At 42.2% G+C, this 23,608-nt stretch overlaps 1 protein-coding gene across 4 annotated transcripts in view; it reads left to right on the top strand.

Annotated features, from left to right (window-relative positions):
- Positions 1–850: 850 nt before the first annotated feature.
- Positions 851–23,608, top strand: part of LOC106610478 (protocadherin-10) — a 34,301-nt gene continuing 11,543 nt past the window's right edge. For 3 of the 4 annotated variants that reach the window (XM_082974066.1, XM_082974065.1, XM_082974063.1), the window contains exons 1-3: positions 851–4,164; positions 6,972–7,030; positions 18,095–18,198. In XM_082974066.1, coding sequence (XP_082830192.1) covers positions 1,606–4,164; positions 6,972–7,030; positions 18,095–18,198 — 2,722 coding nt within the window. In that variant the 5' untranslated portion in view covers positions 851–1,605. The remainder of the gene's footprint in view (positions 4,165–6,971; positions 7,031–18,094; positions 18,199–23,608) is intronic. The other variant, XM_082974064.1, reaches the window with a different exon arrangement.

Genomic DNA, 23,608 nt, shown 5'->3' with positions numbered 1-23,608 from the left:
GGATAGAGAATGGGAAAGCATATGTTGCGTTGACCATTCAACATAACATGACGAACTGGGCATGAATGAGTCAGTGTGAGTCACGGACTAGTATAGGCTTCATCATCATCATCATCATCATCATCGATAGCCTATTTGGATAGTGTGTGCGTGCTTTCTTGCGCTCGAGTGCTTGCTTGCCAATACCGAAGGATAATCAGTAGAGATTTGCGTCACTGGAATAGAGCGCTGTATTACCTGTGGTCACGGTCTGTTGTGGTCTATACCACACACACACACACACACACACACACACACACACACACACACACACACACACACACACACACACACACACACACACACACACACACACACACTCTACCGAGGCTTTCATTTTAAACAGCAGCTATTGAAATAATCCCTTTAAAACAGTCATTCCATCTTTCCCTACGGGGTTGGTGTTTCTTGCCTGGGTATAGTCTCTAGTCTTTACCTTCGTGTTCATTCAACAAACTGAACGGCAGAAACAAATAGCACAACACATTACAATGATGAACAGGCGATTTCTACAATATTCACTTTCAAAATTCGCTGGCTGCGCTTTTAACTTCAAACTGTCATGCACAGGTAGCCTATGCTTCTTAAACGATGTTTGTGCCAAGACGTTACCCGTCGACGGATTTGCAAATTCCCATTCCACCCTTCGCCCACTTGTTGACTATTTCATTCACAGGATATGTGAAATATTTTATTTCTCTCCGGTGTGTCGGTTGACTGGGGCTTCATGCTCGTGTTGCACGGGGCTGGGGCTCCATCGCCACCGCCGCTTGATGGCTCGTGTTGTTAGTAAAGAGAAGGGTCCGGGCAGGTCCGTGGGACGGTGCGCGCTGGCTGGCATTCCCGTGCCCCAATCAGGAGTAACCTCGTCGGGTGTCCACGGACACTATTGGCTGGTGAGAAAAGATGCTGTGCGCAAAACCAACCCCGCTCCCCTCACTCGCTTTACAGGAGTGGAGCAGAGAGCATCATCCGCTGTCCTTGCTGCTCAGCCGCACAGATTATAGAGCGAGAGAGAGAAAGTACAATTTTGTCGTTTATTTACATGCTGGCTATCCGGGTTCAGGTTTAGGATTTTATTCGAATGGTGCTTTCTGGAGTTATGCATTCGTGAAGGAATGTTTTTATATTTTTTATTGCACTTAGTTGGGACTTTATACGTGTGAGGATTCCATCTGTGAGTGAGGATTGTATTATGGTCTTCACGTCTTGCCTCCCTCTGCCTGCTGCGATGTTGGCGCTTCGGCCAAAATTCACAAACCTGGACTGAATATATAATATTTTTTTTGCTGAAAGAAGCGAGGATCAAATGGCCGTGATTCTCACGACTCAAACACAGGATTTTTTTCCGGTTGTCACGACGACGCAAAGAGGGAAAGAAGGAATAGCTGATTTGGGTTTGGGTAGCAGCCGTAGTTTTATTTTCATTATTGCAGCTTTTGATTCTGCCTTATTCCTGCGAAACGAAGCTGGGATGGGAAATGCTTAGTTCGAGTTAGAAATCGGAGTAATACCCCCGACATATATCCAAGTGCACTTGAGAGAGGAAGAGTGAGAGGAGTGGAAATGATTTTGTTATTACCGCTCCTTCTCTCGGTCTTGCTGGATGGAGCCGTGTGCCAGCTGCGCTTCTCTGTACCCGAGGAGCAGGAACACGGGACCGTCATTGGGAATATCGCGGAGGATTTGGGGTTGGACATCACCAAACTTTCCGCCCGCCGCTTCCAGACTGTGCCCAGCTCGCGGAACCCTTACTTGGATGTGAACCTGGAGAACGGGAATCTTTATGTGAAGGAGAAAATAGACCGGGAGGAGATATGCAGGCAGACAGTACCGTGCAACCTGCACCTCGAAGTGTTTCTGGAGAACCCGCTCGAGCTTTTCCGCGTGGAGATCGAGGTGATGGATATCAACGACAATCCCCCCACTTTCCCTGAGACAGACATCACTGTGGAGATAACGGAAAGTGCCACCCCGGGTACCCGGTTCCCGGTGGAGAATGCTTTCGACCCAGACGTCGGGACTAACGCGCTCAGCACCTACGCCATAACGAACAATAACTACTTTTACCTGGATGTTCAGACACAGAGCGACGGGAACAAGTTTGCGGAGCTAGTGCTGGAAAAACCGCTAGACCGGGAGCAGCAGGCGGTGCATCGGTACGTGCTCACGGCAGTGGACGGAGGCGTGCCACAACGGACTGGCACCGCGCTCCTGGTCGTTAAAGTCCTGGATTCCAACGATAACGCACCCATCTTCGACCAGTCGGTGTACACGGTGAGTCTACGGGAGAATTCACCGGTGGGAACTCTGGTTATTCAGCTGAACGCCACTGATATAGATGAAGGGCAGAACGGGGAGATCGTGTATTCATTCAGTAACCACAACCCGGCGCGGGTAAAGGATCTTTTTAAAATCGATGCCAGGACGGGGAGAATAGAGGTGGCTGGGGAAGTGGACTATGAGGAGAGTAGTACACACCAGATATACGTCCAGGCTAAAGACCTGGGAGCAAATGCAGTGCCCGCGCACTGCAAAGTCATGGTCAAACTGGTCGACGTTAACGACAACACACCGGAGATCAGTTTCAGCACGGTGACAGAGTCTGTGAGCGAACAGGACGCCCCGGGCACCGTCATAGCCCTTTTCAGCGTCACCGACCGGGACTCGGGCGACAACGGGCTGGTGAGCTGCGAGATTTTGGGTGACGTTCCTTTCAAACTCAAATCTTCATTTAAAAACTACTACACCATAGTAACGGATGGACTATTAGACAGAGAAAACGCAGACTCATACACAATCACCGTTGTAGCCAAAGACCAGGGGCTCCCCTCCCTCGCCACGAGCAAATCCATCAAGGTGCATGTTTCCGACGAGAACGATAATGCACCCCGCTTTACGCAGCCAGTTTACGATGTGTATGTGACGGAGAATAATGTACCAGGTGCTTTTATTCACGCGGTGAGCGCCGTGGACCCTGACGTTGGTCCGAATGCCCTCATTACTTACTCCATATTGGAGTGTGACATCCAGGGCATGTCGGTCGACACCTATGTGTCAATCAACCAGGACACTGGTTACCTTTATGCACTGCGTTCATTCGATTATGAACAGTTGAAAGAGTTTAGCTTTATGGTACAGGCCAAAGACTCCGGGAGCCCAGACCTCTCCTCCAACAGCACCGTTAACGTCATTATTGTAGACCAGAATGACAACGCGCCGTCGGTGATAGCCCCTATCGGTAAGAACGGCACCGCCAAAGAACACCTGCCGCGCTCCGCCGAGCCGGGATACCTGGTCACGCGTATTGTTGCCATGGACGCAGATGATGGCGAGAACGCACGGCTCTCTTACAGCATTCTGCGTGGCAACGAGATGGGCATGTTCCGCATGGACTGGCGGACGGGGGAGCTGCGCACAGCACGCCGCGTCTTCACCAAGCGCGACCCCCAGGGCTCCTACGACCTGCTGATTGAGGTGAGGGACCACGGCCAGCCACCTCTCTCCTCCTCGGCTAGCGTGAGTGTGATCCTGGTGGATAGTGTGATAGATGGACGGAGTGGAGACCGAGGAGGATCTTCATCCAAGTCCAAAGAGACCTCTCTGGATCTCACCCTCATCCTCATCATCGCCTTGGGCGCCGTCTCCTTCATCTTCCTCCTGGCTATGATCGTGCTGGCTGTGCGCTGCCAGAAAGACAAGAAGCTGGACCTGTACACGTGCCTCATGGCGGGGGAGTGTTGCCTGTGCTGCAGCCCGTGTTGCTCGCGCCAGGCGCACAGCAGGAAGCAGAAGAAGCTCAGCAAGTCGGACATCATGCTGGTCCAGAGTACCAACGTCACCACCGGTGTGGGCGCTGTGGGCCAGGTGCCTGTGGAGGAGTCTGGTGTTAGCGGGGTCGGGATGGGCGGTGGGTTCGGTTCCCATCATCAGAACCAGAACTCCTACTGCTACCAGGTGTGTCTGACACCGGAGAGCGCTAAAACGGACCTGATGTTCCTCAAACCGTGCAGCCCCTCGCGCAGCACCGACACGGACCACACCAACTCCTGCGGGGCCATAGTGGCCGGGTACAGCGACCAGCAACCTGACATCTTATCCAACGGGAGCATCCTCTCCAATGAGGTAAGGCTTGGTTTCCATTAGCACTGCTGTGTGTGTGTGTGTGTGTAATAGAAACCCACGCTGTGCATTAGACTATTGGGACAAAGAAAGACTGTTTGGGTATCTCTGGGTTTTCCCTCTTTTATCTTTAATACCTGGGTCATGTGAACATTTTTAGGGGAAACAAAGTGCATAACTTTGTTTGGTTTTCACATAATGAATATCGTTTAATCAATTGTGTATTGAGCCAGAGTATATTGATTTGATTGAATGTATTAAAGGACAATACAGCAAGGTGTGTATTGGATTCCAGAGGACTTTAATTACGCCGTGATCCTCCATGCCATTTATGAAAGGACAATCAATACACCTTTCAGCATGCCCCTGGCTGTCAGTCTATAATGCACATTTAATGAGGCAGATTATAAAATAATACTTCATATCATAAACATGTATTATTTGTCTACAGTGTTGAGGTCACTTGTCGAGGTTCAACCCCGATATATATTTAACTATCTAATCCGGTGATAGGATAGATGGTACATCTGTCTGCAGGTGCATAGAGCATAGCCTACCAATTGAATCTGAAGGCACAGGTGCTTCTTCCATGTAGTCATTTTCTAGCTGGATGAAAACATACAAGACATATCTCCTCCTGCTCAGAATTGATGGCATTTATATTGAGTTTGGGCCAGGAGTGCCTCTCAAAGCAAATGAAGCCTCCATGATGTGTACCTCCAAGGGGCTGGGGTGAGCTGCAGAGAGTCAGTGTGGTTATTATGTCGACTGTGGCTGGAGAGAGTACCAGCCAGTCAGCCAGTGAACCAGTCAGCCAGCCAGTGAACCAATCAGTCAGACAGTGAACCAGTCAGTCAGTCATTGAACCAGTCAATCAGTCATTGAACCAGTCAGTCAGTCAGTCAGTCAGTCAGCCATTGAACCAGTCAGTCAGCCATTGAACCAGTCAGTCAGTCATTGAACCAGTCAATCAGTCAGTCAATCAGCCAGTCAGTCATTGAACTAGTCAGTCAGTCAGTCAGTCAGTCAGTCAGTCAGTCAGTCAGTGAACCAGTCAGTCAGTCAGTCATTGAACCAGTCAGTCAGTCAGACAATCAGTCAGTTAGTTAGTCATTGAACCAGTCAGTCAGTCAGTCAGTCAGTCAGTCATTGAACTAGTCAGGCAGTCAGTCAGTCAGTCAGTCAGTCAGTCAGTCAGTTAGTCAGTCATTGAACTAGTCAGTCAGTCAGTCAGTCAGTCAGTCAGTCAGTCATTGAACTAGTCAGTCAGTCAGTCAGTCAGTCAGTCAGTCAGTAAGTCATTGAACTAGTCAGTCAGTCAGTCAGTCAGTCAGTCAGTCAGTCAGTCAGTCAGTCAGTAAGTCTTGAACTAGTCAGTCAGTCAGCCAGTCAGTCAGTCAGTCAGTCAGTCAGACAATCAGTCAGTTAGTTAGTCATTGAACCAGTCAGTCAGTCAGTCAGTCAGTCAGTCAGTGTGCGTTATGTTTAGAAACAGAAGACGTAATACATGTATACACCTTCTTATAGCCATAATTAACTAGAATGATATTCAATTTCAGCTGAAACAATTGATGTGCATATTTAGGTGACTGTGTGGTAGTAAACTGAGACTGTAGAGAGAGGACCAGCAAGTCAGCCAGCCAGTCAACCAATCAGCCAGAACCAACCAATCAGTCAGCCGGGCAACCAACCACCCAGCCAGTCAGTCAACCAGCCAGTGAACCAGTCAACCAGCCAGTGAACCAGTCAGTCAGTGAACCAGTCAGTCAGTGGACCAGTCAGTCAGTAAGTGAACCAGTCAGTCAGTCAGTGAACCAGTCAACCAGCCAGTGAACCAGTTAGTCAGTGGACCAGTCAGTCCGTAAGTGAACCAGTCAGTCAGTCAGTGAACCAGTCAGTCAGCCAGTGAACCAGTCAGTCAGTGGACCAGTCAGTCAGTCAGTGAACCAGTCAGTTAGTGGACCATTCAGTCAGCTAGCCAGTCAACCAGCCAGTCAGCTAATCAGTCCACCAAGCAGCCAGTCAGCCAGTTAGTCTGCCAGTCAGTCAGTGTTGAGTGAGAGAGCCAGTGCACTTTAAATGCGTTAAGTATTCAGTGCACGGTACCACAGATCAGCAGTGGAACAAAGGTTGTTCAGTTTGAAGCGCTGCTTGGCTCAATCATTTACGGATCCAATCGCCTCTCTAACCCACTCCCCTTCTCACTGGATATACACACAGTCAATAAAGTGGCATGTATGTCTGTCTCTCTCTTGAAGGCCATCGTGAACACATTCATATGGTGTCAATGTCTAACATAGCTTTCTCTCTCTCTCTCTCTCTCTCTCTCTCTCTCTCTCTCTCTCTCTCTCTCTCTCTCTCTCACTCTCTAAATCGCTTTCTTTCCAAGAGAGAGGAAAGGCCTCTTTCAGTGTCTTATAAATGTTTATTTCCCCCAATTTCCATAGGCCTGAGGATGGTGGAATGTCAATTGAATGCCAATAGGCCTAGGGTGTCATGCCTCTCTCTTTCTCTCTCTCTCTTTCTCTGCATCACAGTTCACAGGTCTTATGAAATACAATCTTATAAAGAAAAGGATGGTGAAATACACATCCTAAAATAGAAAATGAAGGTGCTGATTAAAAACAGAATGGAGCGATAGAGGAATGCGTGGCGTGCACACAGAGCACTGCTGCTCCCTAGTGCTTTATTCCAGCTCCTAAATCTTTTAGAGTCATTTCCCAAACAACTATATCTACTGATGGACTACACTATAGAGGTCTACCTTTCCATGGCTGTCAGTGTGACATGACGTGTTGCTTCCCTTCCAGAACAAACACCAGCGAACAGAGCTAAGTTACCTAGTGGACAGACCAAGGAGAGTGAACAGGTAAATAACATCCAACAGCTGTGTGTGTGTGTGTGTGTGTGAGAGTGTGTGTGTGTGTGTGTGTGTGTGTGTGTGTGTGTGTGTGTGTGTGTGTGCCAAATATCCAATATAGGAATGCCAGTAGCATCCCCAAATATGCTGCTACATCAATACCGTTCAGTATGACTCATATATCTACATAATTACCATTCATTATGCCTCTTATATCGACATCAATACTGTTCAGTATGACTCATATATCTACATCATTACCATTCAGAATGACTCATATATATACATACATCATTACCATTCGGTATGACTCATATCTACATCAATACCATGCAGTATGACTCATATCTACATCATTCCATTCAGTGTGACTCATATATCTACATCATTACCATTCAGTATGACTCATATATCTACATCATTACCATTCAGTGTGACTCATATATCTACATCATTACCATTCAGTGTGACTCATATATCTACATCATTACCATTCAGTATGACTCATATCTACATCAATATCATGCAGTATGAGTCATATATCTACATCATTACCATTCGGTATGACTCATACCTACATCATTACCATTCGGTATGACTCATATATCTACATCATTACCATTCGGTATGACTCATATCTACATCATTACCATGCAGTATACCTCATATATCTACATCATTACCATTCGGTATGACTCATATCTACATCATTACCATGCAGTATGACTCATATATCTACATCATTACCATTCGGGATGACTCATATCTACATCATTACCATTCAGTATGACTCATATCTACATCATTACTATTCAGTATGACTTATATAACTACATCAATACCATTCATTATGCCTCTTATATCTACATCATTACCATTCAGTATGACTCATATCTACATCATTACCATGCAGTATGACTCATATATCTACATCATTACAATTCGGGATGACTCATATCTACATCATTACCATTCCGTATGACTCATATCTACATCATTACCATGCAGTATGACTCATATATCTACATCATTACTATTCAGTATGACTTATATATCTACATCAATACCATTCATTATGCCTCTTATATCTACATCATTACCATTCAGTATGACTCATATATCTACATCATTACCATTCGGTGTGACTCATATCTACATCATTACCATGCAGTATACCTCATATATCTATGGGCCTAAATCCAACACCGTTCCAAAGCTACTTTCAATAGAACCGGATAACTAGAACTCATTCACCATGGCAGAGATATATAATATTGTCCAAATGTCTATAACATTCTATATGGCTACTCTACACAACCTGTATAACATTCTATATGGCTACTCTACACAACCTGTATACAGTGGGGGAAAAAAGTATTTGATCCCCTGCTGATTTTGTACGTTTGCCCACTGACAAAGAAATTATCAGTCTATAATTTTAATGGTAGGTTTATTTGAACAGTGAGAGACAGAATCACAACAAAAAGAAAAATGCATGTCGAAAATGTTATAAGTTGATTTGCATTTTAATGAGGGAAATAAGTATTTGACCCCCTCTCAATCAGAAAGATTTCTGGCTCCCAGGTGTCTTTTATACACGTAACGAGCTGAGATTAGGAGCAAACTCTTAAAGGGAGTGCTCCTAACCGCAGCTTGTTACCTGTAAAAAAGACACCTGTCCACAGAAGCAATCAATCAATCAGATTCCAAACTCTCCACCATGGCCAAGACCAAAGAACTCTCCAAGGATGTCAGGGACAAGATTGTCGACCTACACAAGGCTGGAATGGGCTACAAGACCATCGCCAAGCAGCTTGGTGAGAAGGTGACAACATTTAATGCGATTATTCGCAAATGGAAGAAAGACAAAAGAACTGTCAATATCCCTCGGCCTGGGGCTCCATGCAAGATCTCACCTCGTGGAGTTGCAATGATCATGAGAACGGTGAGGAATCAGCCCAGAACTACACGGGAGGATCTTGTCAATGATCTCAAGGCAGCTGGGACCATAGTCACCAAGAAAACAATTGGTAACACACTACGCCGTGAAGGACTGAAATCCTGCAGCATCCGCAAGGTCCCCCTGCTCAAGAAAGCACATATACATGCCCGTCTGAAGTTTGCCAATGAACATCTAAATGATTCAGAGGACAACTGGTGAAAGTGTTGTGGTCAGATGAGACCAAAATGGAGCTCTTTGGCATCAACTCAACTCGCCGTGTTTGGAGGAGGAGGAATGCTGCCTATGACCCCAAGAACACAATCCCCACCGTCAAACATGGAGGTGGAAACATTATGCTTTGGGGGTGTTTTTCTGCTAAGGGTACAGGACAACTTCACCGCATCAAAGGGACGATGGACGGGGCCATGTACCGTCAAATCTTGGGTGAGAACCTCCTTCCCTCAGCCAGGGCATTGAAAATGGGTCGTGGATGAGTATTCCAGCATGACAATGACCCAAAACACATGGCCAAGGCAACAAAGGAGTGGCTCAAGAAGAAGCACATTAAGGTCCTGGAGTGGCCTAGCCAGTGTCCAGACCTTAATCCCATAGAAAATCTGTGGAGGGAGCTGAAGGTTCGAGTTGCCAAACGTCAGCCTCGAAACCTGGACTTGGAGAAGATCTGCAAAGAGGAGTGGGACAAAATCCCTCCTGAGATGTGTGCAAACCTGGTGGCCAACTACAAGAAATGTCTGACCTCTGTGATTGCCAACAAGGGTTTTGCCACCAAGTACTAAGTCATGTTTTGCAGAGGGGTCAAATACTTATTTCCCTCATTAAAATGCAAATCATTTCATAACATTTTGACATGCGTTTTTCTAGATTTTGTTGTTGTTATTCTGTCTCTCACTGTTCAAATAAACCTACCATTAAAATTATAGACTGATCATTTCCTTGTCAGTGGGCAAATGTACAAAATCAGCAGGGGATCAAATACTTTTTTCCCCTCACTGTATCTATAACATTCTATATGGCTACTCTACACAACCTGTATAACATTCTATATGGCTACTCTACACAACCTGTATAACATTCTATATGGCTACTCTACACAACCTGTATAACATTCTATATGGCTACTCTACACAACCTGTATAACATTCTATATGGCTACTCTACACAACCTGTATAACATTCTACATGGCTACTCTACACAACCTGTATAACATTCTATATGGCTACTCTACACAACCTGTATAACATTCTATATGGCTACTCTACACAACCTGTATAACATTCTATATGGCTACTCTACACATTCTGTATAACATTCTATATGGCTACTCTACACAACCTGTATATAATTCTATATGGCTACTCTACACAACCTGTATAACATTCTATATGGCTACTCTACACAACCTGTATAACATTCTATATGGTTACTCTACACAACCTGTATATCTATAACATTCTATATGGCTACTCTACACAACATGTATAACATTCTATATGGCTACTCTACACAACCTGTATAACATTCTATATGGCTACTCTACACAACCTGTATAACATTCTATATGGCTACTCTACACAACCTGTATAACATTCTATATGGCTACTCTACACAACCTGTATAACATTCTATATGGCTACTCTACACATTCTGTATAACATTCTATATGGCTACTCTACACAACCTGTATAACATTCTATATGGTTACTCTACACAACCTGTATATCTATAACATTCTATATGGCTACTCTACACAACCTGTATAACATTCTATATGGCTACTCTACACATCCTGTATAACATTCTATATGGCTACCCTACACATCCTGTATAACATTCTATATGGTTACTCTACACAACCTGTATATCTATAACATTCTATATGGCTACTCTACACAACCTGCATAACATTCTATATGGCTACTCTACACAACCTGTATAACATTCTATATGGCTACTCTACACAACCTGTATAACATTCTATATGGCTACTCTACACAACCTGTATAACATTCTATATGGTTACTCTACACAACCTGTATATCTATAACATTCTATATGGCTACTCTACACAACATGTATAACATTCTATATGGCTACTCTACACAACCTGTATAACATTCTATATGGCTACTCTACACAACCTGTATAACATTCTATATGGCTACTCTACACAACCTGTATAACATTCTATATGGCTACTCTACACAACCTGTATAACATTCTATATGGCTACTCTACACATTCTGTATAATATTCTATATGGCTACTCTACACAACCTGTATAACATTCTATATGGTTACTCTACACAACCTGTATATCTATAACATTCTATATGGCTACTCTACACAACCTGTATAACATTCTATATGGCTACTCTACACATCCTGTATAACATTCTATATGGCTACTCTACACAACCTGTATAACATTCTATATGGCTACTCTACACAACCTGTATAACATTCTATATGGCTACTCTACACAACCTGTATAACATTCTATATGGCTACTCTACACAACCTGTATAACATTCTATATGGCTACTCTACACAACCTGTATAACATTCTATATGGCTACTCTACACAACCTGTATAACATTCTACATGGCTACTCTACACAACCTGTATAACATTCTATATGGCTACTCTACACAACCTGTATAACATTCTATATGGCTACTCTACACAACCTGTATAACATTCTATATGGCTACTCTACACATTCTGTATAACATTCTATATGGCTACTCTACACAACCTGTATATAATTCTATATGGCTACTCTACACAACCTGTATAACATTCTATATGGCTACTCTACACAACCTGTATAACATTCTATATGGTTACTCTACACAACCTGTATATCTATAACATTCTATATGGCTACTCTACACAACATGTATAACATTCTATATGGCTACTCTACACAACCTGTATAACATTCTATATGGCTACTCTACACAACCTGTATAACATTCTATATGGCTACTCTACACAACCTGTATAACATTCTATATGGCTACTCTACACAACCTGTATAACATTCTATATGGCTACTCTACACATTCTGTATAACATTCTATATGGCTACTCTACACAACCTGTATAACATTCTATATGGTTACTCTACACAACCTGTATATCTATAACATTCTATATGGCTACTCTACACAACCTGTATAACATTCTATATGGCTACTCTACACATCCTGTATAACATTCTATATGGCTACCCTACACATCCTGTATAACATTCTATATGGTTACTCTACACAACCTGTATATCTATAACATTCTATATGGCTACTCTACACAACCTGCATAACATTCTATATGGCTACTCTACACAACCTGTATAACATTCTATATGGCTACTCTACACAACCTGTATAACATTCTATATGGCTACTCTACACAACCTGTATAACATTCTATATGGTTACTCTACACAACCTGTATATCTATAACATTCTATATGGCTACTCTACACAACATGTATAACATTCTATATGGCTACTCTACACAACCTGTATAACATTCTATATGGCTACTCTACACAACCTGTATAACATTCTATATGGCTACTCTACACAACCTGTATAACATTCTATATGGCTACTCTACACAACCTGTATAACATTCTATATGGCTACTCTACACATTCTGTATAATATTCTATATGGCTACTCTACACAACCTGTATAACATTCTATATGGTTACTCTACACAACCTGTATATCTATAACATTCTATATGGCTACTCTACACAACCTGTATAACATTCTATATGGCTACTCTACACATCCTGTATAACATTCTATATGGCTACTCTACACAACCTGTATAACATTCTATATGGCTACTCTACACAACCTGTATAACATTCTATATGGCTACTCTACACAACCTGTATAACATTCTATATGGCTACTCTACACATTCTGTATAACATTCTATATGGCTACTCTACACAACCTGTATAACATTCTATATGGTTACTCTACACAACCTGTATATCTATAACATTCTATATGGCTACTCTACACAACCTGCATAACATTCTATATGGCTACTCTACACAACCTGTATAACATTCTATATGGCTACTCTACACAACCTGTATAACATTCTATATGGCTACTCTACACAACCTGTATAACATTCTATATGGCTACCCTACACATCCTGTATAACATTCTATATGGCTACTCTACACAACCTGTATAACATTCTATATGGCTACTCTACACAACCTGTATAACATTCTATATGGCTACTCTACACAACCTGTATATCTATAACATTCTATATGGCTACTCTACACAACCTGCATAACATTCTATATGGCTACTCTACACAACCTGTATAACATTCTATATGGTTACTCTACACAACCTGTATATCTATAACATTCTATATGGCTACTCTACACATCCTGTATAACATTCTATATGGCTACCCTACACATCCTGTATAACATTCTATATGGCTACTCTACACAACCTGTATAACATTCTATATGGCTACTCTACACAACCTGTATATCTATAACATTCTATATGGCTACTCTACACATCCTGTATAACATTCTATATGGCTACTCTACACAACCTGTATATCTATAACATTCTATATGGCTACTCTACACAACCTGCATAACATTCTATATGGCTACTCTACACAACCTGTATAACATTCTATATGGCTACTCTACACAACCTGTATAACATTCTATATGGCTACTCTACACAACCTGTATAACATTCTATATGGCTACTCTACACAACCTGTATAACATTCTATATGGCTACTCTACACAACCTGTATAACATTCTATATGGCTACCTACACATCCTGTATAACATTCTATATGGCTACTCTACACAACCTGTATAACATTCTATATGGCTACTCTACACATCCTGTATAACATTCTATATGGCTACTCTACACATCCTGTATAACATTCTATATGGCTACTCTACACAACCTGTATAACTATAACATTCTATATGGTACTCTACACACCTGTATAACATTCTATATGGCTACTCTACACAACCTGCATAACATTCTATCTGGCTACTCTACACAACCTGTATATCTATAACATTCTATATGGCTACTCTACACAACCTGTATAACATTCTATATGGCTACTCTACACAACCTGTATAACATTCTATATGGCTACCCTACACATCCTGTATAACATTCTATATGGCTACTCTACACAACCTGTATATCTATAACATTCTATATGGCTACTCTACACAACCTGTATAACATTCTATATGGCTACTCTACACATCCTCTATAACATTCTATATGGCTACTCTACACAACCTGTATAACATTCTATCTGGCTACTCTACACAACCTGTATAACTATAACATTCTATATGGCTACTCTACACATCCTGTATAACATTCTATATGGCTACTCTACACAACCTGCATAACATTCTATTTGGCTACTCTACACATCCTGTATAACATTCTATATGGCTACTCTACACAACCTGTATAACATTCTTTATGGCTACTCTACACAACCTGTATAACATTCTATATGGCTACCCTACACATCCTGTATAACATTCTTTATGGCTACTCTACACAACCTGTATATCATTCTATATGGCTACCCTACACAACCTGTATAACATTCTATATGGCTACTCTACACAACCTGTATAACATTCTATATGGCTACTCTACACAACCTGTATAACATTCTATATGGCTACTCTACACATCCTGTATAACATTCTATATGGCTACTCTACACAACCTGTATATCTATAACATTCTATCTGGCTACTCTACACAACCTGTATAACTATAACATTCTATATGGCTACTCTACACATCCTGTATAACATTCTATATGGCTACTCTACACATCCTGTATAACATTCTATATGGCTACTCTACACAACCTGTATATCTATAACATTCTATCTGGCTACTCTACACAACCTGTATAACTATAACATTCTATATGGCTACTCTACACATCCTGTATAACATTCTATATGGCTACTCTACACAACCTGTATAACATTCTATATGGCTACTCTACACAACCTGTATAACATTCTATATGGCTACTCTACACAACCTGTATAACATTCTATATGGCTACTCTACACAACCTATATAACATTCTATATGGCTACTCTACACAACCTGTATAACATTCTATATGGCTACCCTACACATCCTGTATAACATTCTACATGGCTACTCTACACAACCTGTATATCTATAACATTCTATATGGCTACTCTACACAACCTGTATAACATTCTATATGGCTACTCTACACAACCTATATAACATTCTATATGGCTACTCTACACAACCTGTATAACATTCTATATGGCTACTCTACACAACCTGTATAACATTCTATATGGCTCCCCCCGCCGGCTACTCTACACAACCTGTATAACATTCTATATGGCTACTCTACACAACCTGTATAACATTCTATATGGCTACTCTACACAACCTGTATAACATTCTATATGGTTACTCTACACAACCTGTATAACATTCTATATGGCTACTCTACACATCCTGTATAACATTCTATATGGCTACTCTACACATCCTGTATAACATTCTATATGGCTACTCTACACAACCTGTATAACATTCTTTATGGCTACTCTACACAACCTGTATAACATTCTATATGGCTACTCTACACATCCTATATAACATTCTATATGGCTACTCTACACAACCTGTATAACATTCTATATGGCTACTCTACACAACCTGTATAACATTCTATATGGCTACTCTACACATCCTGTATAACATTCTATATGGCTACTCTACACATCCTGTATAACATTCTATATGGCTACTCTACACATCCTGTATAACATTCTATATGGCTACTCTACACAACCTGTATATCTATAACATTCTATATGGCTACTCTACACATCCTGTATAACATTCTATATGGTTACTCTACACAACCTGTATAACATTCTATATGGCTACTCTACACAACCTGTATAACATTCTATATGGCTACTCTACACAACCTGTATAACATTCTATATGGTTACTCTACACAACCTGTATATCTATAACATTCTATATGGCTACTCTACACAACCTGCATAACATTCTATATGGCTACTCTACACATCCTGTATAACATTCTATATGGCTACTCTACACAACCTGTATAACATTCTATATGGCTACTCTACACAACCTGTATAACATTCTATATGGCTACTCTACACAACCTGTATAACATTCTATATGGCTACTCTACACATCCTGTATAACATTCTATATGGCTACTCTACACAACCTGCATAACATTCTATATGGCTACTCTACACATCCTGTATAACATTCTATATGGCTACTCTACACATCCTGTATAACATTCTATATGTCTACTCTACACATCCTGTATAACATTCTATATGGCTACTCTACACAACCTGTATAACATTCTATATGGCTACTCTACACATCCTGTATAACATTCTATATGGCTACTCTACACAACCTGTATATCTATAACATTCTATATGGCTACTCTACACAACCTGCATAACATTCTATATGGCTACTCTACACATCCTGTATAACATTCTATATGGCTACTCTACACAACCTGCATAACATTCTATATGGCTACTCTACACATCCTGTATAACATTCTATATGGCTACTCTACACATCCTGTATAACATTCTATATGGCTACTCTACACAACCTGCATAACATTCTATATGGCTACTCTACACATCCTGTATAACATTCTATATGGCTACTCTACACAACCTGCATAACATTCTATATGGCTACTCTACACATCCTGTATAACATTCTATATGGCTACTCTACACAACCTGCATAACATTCTATATGGCTACTCTACACATCCTGTATAACATTCTATATGTCTACTCTACACATCCTGTATAACATTCTATATGGCTACTCTACACATCCTGTATAACATTCTATATGTCTACTCTACACATCCTGTATAACATTCTATATGGCTACTCTACACAACCTGTATAACATTCTATATGGCTACTCTACACATCCTGTATAACATTCTATATGGCTACTCTACACATCCTGTATAACATTCTATATGGCTACTCTACACAACCTGTATAACATTCTATATGGCTACTCTACACAACCTGTATATTTATGACGTTTCAACATTCAACCATTAGACGGTTACCAACTATGTAGACTTTTCCTCATTCCATTCCATTCACATCCAAATATATCCATTGATTTCCTATGCCAGTCACACAGTCACTGCCAACATCATGGCCATCCTGTCAATGACATTAGACACTTCCATATCCATAGGGCTATCACTTAGTATTCCACTCAGAAGTCATCATCATGACCACTGCACTTCCATATGCACTCAAAATACCAGTCAGCGCACGGCTAAAATGGCACCCTATTCCCAACGTAGTGCACTACTATTGACTACTTTAGGGTGCCATTTGTGACACATACCATAGACATGCAAAATGCCGGTCAGGCTCGTCATCGTCATCATTCCCAACATATAACACTCTGATCCAATTTGGTCTGAGTCCCGTACCGGACGAGGCGGGCGGCCGCATTACACAGCCATGCCGGAATTCATTACACGTCAAGTGAAACATCCAATTTAGACACTTGAAGGCCACCGTGAATGCATTAATATGGTGTCAATTTCTAATGAATCTCCTCTCTCTCTCTCCCTCTCTCCCTCTCTCTCTCCATCTCTCCCCTCTGTCTCCCTCTTCATCTCTCCCCTCTGTCTCCCTCTTCATCTCTCCCCTCTGTCTCCCTCTTCATCTCTCCCCTCTGTCTCCCTCTTCATCTCTCCCCTCTGTCTCCCTCTTCATCTCTCCCCTCTGTCTCCCTCTTCATCTCTCCCCTCTGTCTCTCTCTTCATCTCTCCCCTCTGTCTCCCTCTTCATGTCTCCACTCTCTCTACCTCTTCATCTCTCCCTACTCTCTCCCCTCAATGTTATTCTCTTCTCCTACTACCCCCCCCCCCCCATGTGTCTCCCCCCTCCCTCTTTCCCTCCCTCCCTCCAGTTCTGCGTTCCAAGAAGCGGACATCGTGAGTTCTAAAGACAGCGGTCACGGGGACAGCGAGCAGGGAGACAGTGATCACGACGCCACCAACCGGGGTCATGCCGGTGAGTCCTGCCATAATTACCCCGGCTAAAGATCTCCGTAATGGGGGAGGATAATGCCCGAGTCTCAGTGCTTCGGTGGCCATGCAGAACGGCGATTTTTAATTTCCTTCATTTGGGCGCAGCAGCGGGGTCTGCCGGTCGCTGGTGGGAAAGTCTGAATATAAATCAGAGAGAAGGTGTTGATTATGTTTCACACCGGATGTTACCGGGCGGATGAGAGGAAGCTACTGTGGATTATTTACCCCCCCCCTCTCTCTCTCTCTCTCTCTCTCTCTCTCTCTCTCTGTGTATTTTCTCCCCTTTCTCTGGCCCTGTCCCACCGTGGCCGGTGGTGCTGAAAGAACAGCACATTGAAAGGGGAGTGTTGTAGTTAATGTTGGTGTGTTTTTTTGCAAATCAACGAGGCAGCAGGTGAATGAATTAAATCATTATTCTGCATCATCTTAATCAGATGTCTGTTGTGTTGTTTGTTGTGTTGTGTTGTTTGTTGTGTTGTTTGTTGTGTTGTTTGTTGTGTTTGTTGTGTTGTTTGTTGTGTTGTTTGTTGTGTTGTTTGTTGTGTTGTTTGTTGTGTTTGTTGTGTTGTTTGTTGTGTTGTTTGTTGTGTTGTTTGTTGTGTTGTGTTGTTGTGTTGTTTGTTGTGTTGTTTGTTGTGTTTGTTGTGTTGTTTGTTGTGTTGTTTGTTGTGTTGTTTGTTGTGTTGTTTGTTGTGTTGTGTTGTTGTGTTGTTTGTTGTGTTGTTTGTTGTGTTGTTTGTTGTGTTGTTTGTTGTGTTTGTTGTGTTGTTTGTTGTGTTGTTTGTTGTGTTTGTTGTGTTGTTTGTTGTGTTGTTTGTTGTGTTGTTTGTTGTGTTGTTTGTTGTGTTGTTTGTTGTTTGTTGTGTTGTTTGTTGTGTTGTTTGTTGTGTTGTTTGTTGTGTTGTTTGTTGTGTTTGTTGTGTTGTTTGTTGTGTTTGTTGTGTTGTTTGTTGTGTTGTTTGTTGTGTTGTTGTGTTGTTTGTTGTGTTGTTTGTTGTGTTTTTTGTTGTGTTGTGTTGTTTGTTGTGTTGTTTGTTGTGTTGTTTGTTGTGTTGTTGTGTTGTTTGTTGTGTTGTTTGTTGTGTTTGTTGTGTTGTTTGTTGTGTTGTTTGTTGTGTTGTGTTGTTTGTTGTGTTGTGTTGTTGTGTGTGTTGTTGTGTTGTTTGTTGTGTTGTGTTGTTTGTTGTGTTGTTTGTTGTGTTGTTTGTTGTGTTGTTTGTGGTGTTGTTTGTTGTGTTTGTTGTGTTGTTTGTTGTGTTTGTTGTGTTGTTTGTTGTGGTGTTTGTTGTGTTGTTTGGGTGGCAACGTGGCGAGAGCAAAGGCCTTTGTTTCTAGTAAGTTGATATGATGACAGGATTGGCTTGGTACGGTCTTCATGATGGCAATGGCCCAACCGCAGAACGATTGGATAACTACAGGGCATCATTTCTACACACACACACACACACACACACACACACACACACACACACACACACACACACACACACACACACACACACACACACACACACACACACACACACACACACACACACACACACACACACACACACACACACACACACACACACACACACAGGGCCAAGTTACAGGCAGATTGTGTCCAGATTGTGTCCAGTTGTCCATGGTTTATATAGGCCGATATTCTTTTTTTATTTCTGTTCTGGACATGTATTTGATTTCCACCTGTTTATTGATTAAAGTGGAGCCAGACAATGCCAGGACAGTATCACAATCCAATTTGGAATTGATTTGACCTTTACTTGACCTTTACTTTAACGTTACCGTAACACAAACGTCTAGACAATCTGGCTGCCAAATATCATGTCAATGTGGCGTTGGAATACAAAATGGAATATGGTTCGTGCCGTGCGTAGGTTATCAGATGGCTTGGACGGTCCTCAGTATGTGTGTGTGTGTGTGGCTGAACATTTGTTCCTCAGTTCTATTTTAGATGGTAACAGCTTAGTTCTCAATAGGAGGGCTTCGACACCCTTATTTTTTGAAAGGAGAGGCACTTGTTTTTCACAAGCTCTTGTAGTAGCAGGTGTTTGTGTGTCTCTCTGTGTGTGTATGTGTCTGTGTGTGTGTGTATGTGTCTGTGTGTGTGTGTGTATGTGTCTGTGTGTGTGTGTGTATGTGTCTGTGTGTGTGTGTGTATGTGTCTGTGTCTGTCTGTGTCTGTCTGTGTCTGTGTCTGTGTGTGTCTGTGTCTGTGTCTCTGTCTGTCTGTCTGTCTGTCTGTCTGTCTGTCTGTCTGTCTGTCTGTCTGTCTGTCTGTCTGTCTGTCTGTCTGTCTGTCTGTCTGTCTGTCTGTCTGTCTGTCTGTCTGTCTGTCTGTCTGTCTGTCTGTCTGTCTGTCTGTCTGTCTGTCTGTGTGTGTGTGTGTGTGTGTGTGTGATGCAGAAAAGGTGGTAATTGTAGTGAAAGAGAGTACCACAGGGAGGTTTAAAGGATGTTATATTTAGAGAGAGTGAAAGAGAGAGAGAGATAATTATCTTTATTTAAATATTTGCACATCATTGCAACACTGTATATATACATATAATGACATTTGAAATGTCTTTATTCTTTTGGAACTTTTATAAGTCTGATGTTTACTGTACATTTTTATTGTTTAGTATCTACTTCACTTGCTTTGGAAATGTAAACATGTTTCCCATGCCAATAAAGCCCCTTGAATTGAAAGAGAGAGAGCGTGAGAGAGGAGAGCGCCAGAGAGAGAGCGAGAGAGCGATGGAGAAATTAAATAAAGGTACAATTTAAAAAAATAAATAAAGAAGAAGTAGTAGGAAAATGTTGGCAAGCTTCCAGACTACTGTAGGCGTGTAAGTGGTCTCTGATTCCTGGTTGGTTGTGTGTGATATTAGTGCCTCTACCTTGCTCTCAGGTGGGATGTGTTTATATCAAGTATTTTCAGAGCGTGGGTGTATGTGGGTGTATGTGGGTGTATGTGGGTCTATGTGGGTGCATGTGGGTGTATGTGGGTCTATGTGGGTGCATGTGTGCTGCTGTGTGTGTTTGTGCATGCTCGTGCATGTGTGTGTGTCTCTCTGTGTGTGTGTGTGTGTCCGTAAGCAAGTCTCATCTTTCATTCTGTCTCTTGAACACACTAGCTCTCTGTAACACTCCACTGATCACTAATTCATTTCCGGAGGAACCTTTGCATAGCAATTATCAAACGAAGGTTAGGCCTGTAGCACCTCCACCTATAACGCTGCAGTCAAGCTGCCATCCTGGGGACACAACACCTTCCACACACCTATGGACATATATGCAACGGTCGCCATTTTGGATCAGAATACACTACAGTACCATCACTTAATGTGGTAAAACATTGTATTCATCTGATTCTACAACCCCTAACTAAACCTACCCATTTTAAAACAATTATGTTGACTCTTTTAAAATTCAAGTGGCACTATGTAACGATCGTCGTCGGGTGATGAGGAAGCGGACCAAAACGCAGCTGGGAGCGAACACATGTTTATTCTTTACCCTGAAATAAACACGTACACAAAACCAAGACAAGGCCGATACGTTAACTGCTCAAAAACAAAGAGACAACACCCCACAAACAGCGTGGGGGAAAGAGGAACTTAAATGTGATCCCAATCAGAGACAACTAGCGACAGCTGTCTCTGATTGGGAATCGACAGAACCCAACATAGAAATAAACCCCATAGAGCTAACACAAGGCTATAACGCTAACATAGAAAACAAACCAAGGAAAAATACCCAACATGACACACCCTGACCCAAAATACCCGAGTTCACCTGGTCAGGGCGTGACACACTATTAGTTGGAATAGCTTCCATTGACTATACTTCTAGCTAATATCCTGTTTTATAAATACTTATTTTGACTTTGAGTTGGAATACCACCATGCATCAACTGATAACCCCGAACCTCACTCCAAGCAAACCTATTCTAAAGTCATGATTTGAATTAGGTGAATGTTTTTCTCATTAGCTGGGACGTTGTCCCCCTAATCAGAGCTGACAGGGTAGATCATGAGGAAAACAAGAAGGGGGCCGTTGAGATGGACAGAATGAAGGAAAAAGAGAGAGGGAGATGGAGAGAATGAAGGATAAGAAAGAGAGAGATGGAGAGACAGATTAAATATTAATAGGAGACGGAGGAGAAAGAGAGGAGAGGACCTGAGAGACGAGCTATGAGGTAGCTGGTCCCAAACAGCTCCCTATTCCCTATATAGTGCACTACGTTTGACCGGAGGCCATAAGGTTACCCATTTGGCTCTGGTCAAAAGTAGTGCCCTATATAGGGAATAAGGGAGGTGTTTGGGATGCGTCCCAGGGATTTTTTTAACAATCATTATCTTGACGTTTGTGTTGTCGTGAACAACAGGCGTGACAAATGACTGAATGAAATATCCACAGCGACTGCATTAGATTGGTGATTACGAATTAGTGATGCCTGCCGAGTTGACTTAAGTGTGTGTATGTATGTGTGTGGAGTCAGATTGTGTGTGTGTGTGTGTGTGTGTGTGTGTGTGTGTGTGTGTGTGTGTGTGTGTGTGTGTGTGTGTGTGTGTGTGTGTGTGTGTGTGTGTGTGTGTGTGTGTGTGTGTGTGTGTGTGTGTGTGTTGTTAGTCTTGTCTGAGGTGAGCTGTAAGTAGAATTTAACGCAGTCCGTTTTAAAACTGTGGCAGCTATATGACCAAATGACCCTGTTACAGGAAGAGCTGTTCGCTTGTCTAGAGTTCTGGAGCACCTCATTACGTCTGGAGACATGTTATTAAATGATCTTATCATAACATTAACGTCAGCAGGAAGGTTCTTCACAAATGGCTTATCAATGAGCAGTTATTACTACAGCTAATTATTAAAAAATGGAAGCAAATCATTGCCAACTCTGATTCAGAGCTGAAGTACCATGGCCTCCCTCCCTCCCCCTTCTCTCCCTCCCTCCCTCCCTCCCTCCCTCCCTCCCTCCCTCCCTCCCTCCCTCCCTCCCTCCCTCCCTCCCTCCCTCCCTCCCTTCTCAGTCGTTCTACTAAACAGCTTTGACTGAGCCACTACAGCCAGGTCAGCTATTACTTCAAACAACTCTGAAGGAGGGAAGAGAAGGAGGCGGGATGGAAGAAGAGATGTATTTTTAAAGTACTCAGTATAACAGGGTCTGGATGGCTGCGTCTGACATAGCTCCCTATTCCCTACATAGTGCACTACAGGACCCTATGGGCTCTGGTCTAAAGTAGTGCACTGCTCAAGGAACGGTGTGTCATTTGGGATGTAGTGAAGGTATTTTGCCGTCAGCCAAGACCGAAACGAGCCAATAACATATCTTCACCTCTCTCCAGTACCCTGTGAGAGGGACTAGTCTACTGACTCGCTAGCAACGTACATAGCAACAACAACCGCCGCTG

Source organism: Salmo salar, chromosome 04, assembly GCF_965601325.2.
Source record: "Salmo salar chromosome 04, fSalSal1, whole genome shotgun sequence".
NCBI classification, from domain to species: domain Eukaryota; kingdom Metazoa; phylum Chordata; class Actinopteri; order Salmoniformes; family Salmonidae; genus Salmo; species Salmo salar.
This window is presented reverse-complemented; position numbering and strand designations above follow the sequence as displayed.